This window comes from Mustela erminea, chromosome 8 (assembly GCF_009829155.1).
Source record: "Mustela erminea isolate mMusErm1 chromosome 8, mMusErm1.Pri, whole genome shotgun sequence".
Taxonomy (NCBI): domain Eukaryota; kingdom Metazoa; phylum Chordata; class Mammalia; order Carnivora; family Mustelidae; genus Mustela; species Mustela erminea.
The window spans coordinates 71,211,336-71,218,272 of record NC_045621.1 but is presented as its reverse complement, the minus strand read 5'-3'; the positions used below and the strand labels follow the sequence as shown (position 1 = coordinate 71,218,272).

At 47.1% G+C, this 6,937-nt stretch overlaps 1 protein-coding gene across 2 annotated transcripts; it reads right to left on the bottom strand.

Moving 5' to 3' along the window:
- Nucleotides 1-4,237: 4,237 nt before the first annotated feature.
- HOXD1 (homeobox D1) lies at nt 4,238-6,423 on the bottom strand. 2 transcript variants are annotated; one of them, XM_032356021.1, is made up of 3 exons: nt 5,675-6,423; nt 5,183-5,346; nt 4,238-4,774 (listed from the first exon to the last, which is right to left on the bottom strand). In XM_032356021.1, exons 1-3 carry the CDS (start codon nt 6,321-6,323, stop codon nt 4,727-4,729), a joined length of 861 nt encoding a protein of 286 aa, XP_032211912.1. In that variant the 5' UTR covers nt 6,324-6,423; the 3' UTR covers nt 4,238-4,726. The 2 variants fall into 2 exon arrangements, with proteins under 2 accessions (XP_032211912.1, XP_032211910.1); XM_032356019.1 differs by having other exon boundaries at nt 4,238-5,346.
- Between the last annotated feature and the right edge of the window lie 514 nt (nt 6,424-6,937).

Genomic DNA, 6,937 nt, shown 5'->3' with positions numbered 1-6,937 from the left:
GCCCTTTCCTCAGCCTCAGTGATTCGATCCTTCTGGGAAAAGCTTAGAAGTCAGCAGTGTAGCTGTCATCTCTGGTTCTAGACTGGTATCCCTGAGAAGGAAATACAACAGAAAAGAACCGCTGGGATGAAATAGAGCCCCATTACCAGAAAGTGAAATAGTTCAGGCAGCCAGTAGCCCAGAAAAGACGAGTGGGATTGAGAGGCTTGGAGTGTAGACCAGAGCCCCAACATGCCTTTGTCCACATTATCTAATATTTGATGCCTTTAAGAGGTGCAAACAGTCATTCTGGTTCCAAGATCCTGGGAAAAAGCAGTCACTGCTATCATCTTACAAACAATGACTAGGTATTGGGAATGGAGCAACGGTTTCAGAAGGGGCAGATAGGGTTTTATGATGAATGCAAAGACACTTGGGGTCAGTAAAGCATGAAACTCTTGATCTCTGGTTGTGAGTTTAAGCCCCACAATCGGGTTTAGAGACTTTTTAAAACCTTAAAAAAAAAAAAAAAGGGAAGAAACTTAATCTCCACTCACTTGGGCTCTTCCAGATCCTGAAAGATACTCTAGCAATTTTGTATTCACGATTTTTTTTCTTAAAGACGTCCCTCAAACTGTAGTTTAGGTTCAACAAAACCCCGAAGAATGGGATGCACTAAATAGTCTAGCGCCCTTTGAAATCCCTCGAAGGTGTCAGTTACTTGCTCTATTAGCTACTTATGAGTCCAAATGACTACTCTGTGGCCATTCTTTGTATTTATTAAATGATATCAGTAGGGGACACCTGGGTGGCTCAGTTGTTATGTGTCTGCCTTCTGCTCAGGTCATGATCCCAGGTTCCTGGGATCGAGCCCCACTTTGGGCTGCCTACTCAGTAGGAAGCCTGCTTCTCCCTCTCCTACTTTCCCTCCTTGTGTTCCCTTCTCTCTCTCTGTGTCTCTCTCTATCAAATAAATAAATAAAATTTAAAAAAAATTATATCAGTAAGACTAGCATAAGTGGAACAGATAATGTTTAGGGCTTTTTTTTTTTAAGATCTTATTTTTTTTTTAAGACGTTTATTTATTTACTTGTCAGAAAGAGAGCAGAAGCACGGAGAGCTACAGGAAGAACAGGCAGAGCAGGCAGAAGGAGAAGCAGGCTCCCTGCTGAATAAGGAGCCCAATGTGGGGCTCCATCCCAGAACCCTGGAATCATGACCTGAGCCAAAGGCAGACGCTTAACTGACTGAGCCACGCATGCATCCTATGCTTAAGTCTTTACAATCTAAGTAATAGCCCTTCCTTTCATGCCAATATTTAGAAATTCTTTCCTCTTCGTTCACTATTGAATTTAAACAGTTTCTATTTAATTTATAGTTGCATAACAATTAGAACATCAGAAGCAGTTATAAGTAAGATGTTAAATAGAACCCTTTTCATATCTGTTGCATGTTCGTGCTCTGGAAATATGCTTTAAAGGACAAAAACATGAAAATCTTTACTTCTATTCAGGTGGATATTTATCATTATTTGTGAGATATGTTCAGTATGGTTTCCCTTTAAAACCACAAATAAAGTTTTAACAATTGGCATTTTTCTTGTCAAGAGGTCTGTGGTCAGACTCAACATTTCTCTGAACTTGATTAGGTCCTGAGGTTTTTCAATTCAATATTCACCAAATATAGAGCATGTGTTTGGCCATAAGAAATAATTACGAAGTCCGGAGCCAATACAACTCTCCTGAGTCTGTCCGTCCTTTCTGATGACATGGTAATCAGACGCAACCTCTCCAGTCTCAGTCCTCACCATACAGGAGACTTGGCAGAATGCATACAATTGGTCTTTTGAGGATTTAGGTGACATTGCTTTAGGTTTTTACATTAGCAACTCTTTTGTTTGCTAGGACTCAAGTAATGGAAATTTAAATATTATTAAATGCTTTATTTCTTCTTCCTCACTCCCAACTATCCTGAATCCAGAAAAATAGACACATGGTCATTCTGTGAAGACAATGGAACATTGAACAGTAAATTATACAACAGCCAGAACTGTCCACTGTGTATTCATTCTTGAAACGGACCGCTGGAGGGGAAATTAGCATATTTAGTTTGAATTCTTATAAAATAGACAAGGGTTGTTTTAGCAGTTTCACAGTTTGCATAGTAACCATCATACTTCATGGATGATCTCACTCAAAATAACACAAGGCTCTGAACAATGGGACGGGGAATGTTCTATAAACAATCCGGATGGGTTAGGTACCTCTACGGACAAGATGTATTTAATGAAGTCTAAAATCCACTTTTCCTGTACAAACACAGTGTCACTGTCATCCCATGGACTGCATTTACTTTCTTGGGGCTGAACTCTTTTTTTTTTCCAATGATAGGCCTAAAATAAAATATGCAGAAGTCATTGAATCGTTTCTGTAGCCTCTTCATTGCTGAAAGGGACCTCCAGAGGCCACCTCGTTCATCCCCGTCTCCAGTCAGGACTCTCCCTAATCTCGAATATAGCTGTATAGTGATCTACATTAAGAAAGCTTTTAAAGATCCCTGGGGTTGGTCAAAAAATAGCTAATATTGGCCTGATTCACAGAACAACATTATACCTATGTCAAAATAGCCACCTTCATCAAGGAAGACATCCATCAGGGTTAAGTGCTCGCAGTAGCTTCAAAAGCAAAAGCTTTATTTTCTCAGAGAAAAGGATGGTAGGTTAAGGAAACGACCCAGTGTATTGGCATTTTGTTTGTTTGTTTGTTTAGGTGTACACTTAATGCTTATCAAAAAGGAAACACTGTCTTGTCAAAGACCACTGCAGGGGAAGGAAGCAAGCAGAGGACAACTCCTGCAACAAGTCCTTTCAAGTAGCTACCAGGATGGGGTGGGGTGGGTGGGGGAGGGTACTGTTGTTTCAAACCAGATCTGATTAGCTTCAGGTCCATTAAGGGCAGATGGTGAAACGTAAGCATAATATTGACAACCTGAAACGACTACTGCACTGTATGTTAACACACTGGAATTTAAATAAAAACCTTAAAGAAAAAAGAGAGTGAAACTGTGAAAAACAAACAAACAAACAAACAAAAAAGAATAATATTGATAGACCTGCTTTTTAAGTGATATCTTTTCCCCCTAATTGGCTGAGTTTGTTAGAGTTTATAATTTTATTTCTCCGACTCCATGAAACTGTGAGTGTGAAGGAGAGGAATTTAAGTGTAATTTCAGTCTTCTAAGACGATCACATGGTGGATAGTAAGCCTCCACAACTGTTAGACTTCCAAATAATTGGATTTAAAGCACTACACTAGAATCTAAAAGTCTAGTTAAAAGGAGAACTGAGGTTCATATCTGGATTATTTGAACCTTGAAGCCCTTTGGTTGAACTGCAGAGAGATTTTAAAGTGAGGGAAATGAACTGCCTTGATAATTGTCCCAAATATCTACTTGGCTTTCTGTATTAGTGTCACATTTTTTCACATAGTATTTCTGTATGGTTGTCTAAAAGCCTGGCCAACCATGCATGTTTCCAGGGTTAGGAGCTGGGGGGCTGGATGGAAACAAGCTTAGAGGCTTTTTATCACACACACTCTTGCCATCCTTCAAATTTTGTGCTTTGAAGTCACTTGAAAGTATTCTGTTTTTACAAATAGAAAGTTACCTCTGTGCTCTCGTATTAGGCCAGATGTCAGTCTGGGTTACAGGAAGCGGAAAGCTCTGACGACTGGCCCCACTAGCCTCCTCTGTAATTCTTGACTTTGGGAAAGGGAAGTCCGCCATTGAGAACTTTTGGATGTGCAGCTGCCTTTCTCAGAGAACACTAACCAACTAACAAATCCTTCAGGTTGCCTTTTCTTGTCGCGAGAGCAAGAGACAAAAGAATAAGGAGATCTCTCTACAGTGTCTTCTTGGCTTTACAACATTACACAGTGGACACCTAACCTTTGAGTTAATGTGCAGTCTAGAGTCACTCAAAAACTTGCAGACTTAAAGTAAGTACAGCAACTCCTTAGTTAACTTGAGTATTTGGCAGAGTAGTTCTTCTTCTCCCTTAAACTGCTCAGATTATTGTCCATTACCTATAGTTGGTGTATACAACCTATAAAATGTGTTATTTTTTTAGAGTTATTAATCTAAACAAATTCCCAGAGCAGAATCAAGAAATTAGAAGAAACCAAATTAGCTTTTAAGAAAGATCATGAAAATGAAAGGAGTGTAAGGAAAAACAGAGAGTAACAGATTCTGTAATTTTTATTACAAAAAAAAGTTCAAACCCTTTACATGCTGACATTAAATGTCATATAGAAGTTCATTGCAAGCAAACCTGTTTAAAAATATACATACTGTATATATTTACATTCCAGTCTGAGTAACTGGTGTCAAGGTGTAGTTCAGGTTCTAGTGTTCACCCACCCTGTGGATTTGTTCCTCTACTAACTAGACAGCCAGCGATTGTATCTTCACTCAGGCACATGAAGAGGTAGAAACTGCTTTTAAAAGAAAAGAAGAAAAAAAAAAAAAAGCAAGTGGAGTGCAAACGTGAAGATCACCTTTGAAGCAGCTTAGCTAGATCAAGAAGGCCCTAACTAGCTTTGGTCATCTCGAGCTGAATACATGTAGAGTGTCCTTTAAATAAAAATGAGAAAAACTTTGGGTAGACGTTCTTCTGAGCATATCCGGGGCTGGCAGAGATCAGCAACGAATGCTCTTGTCACTCTGCACCGAAGGACTGCATAGGACTAAGTTAGGCAACACAGCAGCAGGGCTGGGCTGGCACTTGGATACCTTTTCCCTGATAAGACACAAATAATACACAAACGAGTGGCTTAAGCGACTTCAAATTGACATCTGTACCCCTAAGCCTGGAACTCAGAAGCCCACTAAGATACTTCCTTTCCTGAGAGAAACCTCTGTTGATTTCAGCCCACGCCCACCTCCATCCCAAACTGAGCATACTAAGTCTAGACAGGGGTGAGGCAGCCTATGACTTCTGCAGGCCAAGGTTTCTCAGCCTCAAGACTAAACCTCATGAGGGCTTTTGGGCCTGTGAAGGGCTCCCTGGCTTCTTGCCAGACTTGGCGGCGGTGCTCGTTCCTGAGAGGGGGAGTTGGAGGGAAGCCACAGGGGTGACGGAGGGCAGAAGCCCTTCCCGTTCTCTTTTCTTCTGTTTCATCCTGCGGTTCTGGAACCAGATTTTGACCTGGGTATCATTCAGCTGCAAGGAGTTGGCTATCTCGATGCGTCGGGCTCGAGTTAAGTACTTATTGAAATGAAACTCCTTCTCCAGTTCTGTCAGTTGCTTGGTGCTGAAATTCGTGCGGATCGCGCTGGAGGGGCTAGCGGCTCCATATTCGGCGAGTTTGCCTGCAATGTAAAGACAGAGCATCAGTGGGGCAAGAGGACGCGGCACACTAGTTAGAATCAAAGTTACAAAGCAGTTCTCCTGGTTCTCTGTAAACACAGAGCTCCACGGAGAGCTCCCTCCTAAAATTTCCTCAATGCCTGGCCCATTTTCGAAGCGTCTACTTGGGACATGCTCAATGGAGTGCGCCCACTTTAATAATGCCTCGGAACGCATTTCCCCCATAACTCTAAATGGCCGTCAAGAGGGGCAGCTGCGACGCGCTCCCAGCCTAATTCTTCGGAGGGGGGCTCCGACCCCAGTAGCTCGGTCCGAGGCCCAAGCACTTACTTTTCCTAGGGGCGTTCCTCTTCACTTTCATCCACTCGAAGGTGCTGAAGGCGGCTGGGAGGCCGGAGGCCGGCGAAGCCGACTTGGGGTAGGCACCAGGGGCGGGGGACGCGGTCTGGAAGGTCCCAGGGTGGCCGTCGGCTGGCTCCTTCAGACATGCCGGCAAGGGGCCGGGCTCGCCGAAGGCCGAGTAGTCCACCTGGCCGCTGAGCAGAAAGGAACCCCCGCCCGAGAAGACCGCTGAGGTCGCGTAGTGGACGTGCGCCCCGCCGTCGTCCGCCGGCCGCCCGAGCGCGCACGGGAAGTCGTAGGGCGACCCCGGCCCCAGGAAGCCGTAGTCTGCACCCCCTGCCGCGGCAGGTGCGGCGCCCGGCTCGTAGGCACCTTCCAGGGTGCACGGCGAGAAGGAGGGCGCGGCCGGGGGCGGCGCGGGAGGCTGCGCGGGCGCTGCTGGGGGCAAAGGCGCAGGCCGGGCGGCGGCCAGGGACAGGCAGCTGACGAAGGCGCCGTCGCCGCTGCCCAAGGGGAAGGCGGGCTGTAGGGCCACGGGCCGGGCGTCGGCGCGGCAGAACTTGGGCGCGAAGCTGAGCACGTCGCCGCCGCCACCCGCCCCGCTGCCGCACGACACGTACTCCAGGTAGGAGCTCATGGTTCCGGCCCACCCGCCTCCGCGCGCAGGCCGGGGCCGGAGTGCGGGGCCGGGCAGGACCGCCGCGGGCTGCGCCGCTCCACCTCTGCTTCCTACCCGCGCTGCCTCCGCCGAGCCATGGCGAGCGAGCCGGTGGTAAATAGTGGCCTAATATAGCAGCGGGGGTGGCCACGTGGCGCTGGCCGGCCAATGGGCGCCTGCCCCGCACGGCCGGGGTCCCGACTGGCGCGCGGCTCCACGCGCCTGCCCCGCCGCCAACTTTGCCAAATCCGCGGGTGGCCGCCGTCCAGCACCCCCCGGGTCGGGAGGAGAGCCGGCGCGACCCAGGGGCGGCCTGGGGAAGGGCGGGGCGAGAGCGCAGGAGGCCTGCTACCCGGACAGGTACTGGACGGAGCGGGAACGGAAAGGCAGAACAGGCGGCTCCGGTGAGGACAGAGGGGGAGAAGATTGTTCTTCTGCATCGGTGGGTGGCTGACCCCTCGGATGCGGATTGTGCACACTAAGATGGGGAACGGGTTAAAAAAGAGTGTGGACTTCAGCCCTTGGGGACTGCTCATAGCCTCCCCCCACCCTCAACCCCGGGAAGGTCACTATTACTCCCCAACCCCCTCCTA

Coding starts and splice junctions, on each gene's coding strand:
- HOXD1 (XM_032356019.1), bottom strand. CDS start 6,323: ATGAGCTCCTACCTGGAGTACGTGTCGTGCGGCAGCGGGGCGGGTGGC. Junction 5,347..5,674: donor GAGGAACGCCCCTAGGAAAA/GTAAGTGCTTGG, acceptor TTTACATTGCAG/GCAAACTCGCCGAATATGGA.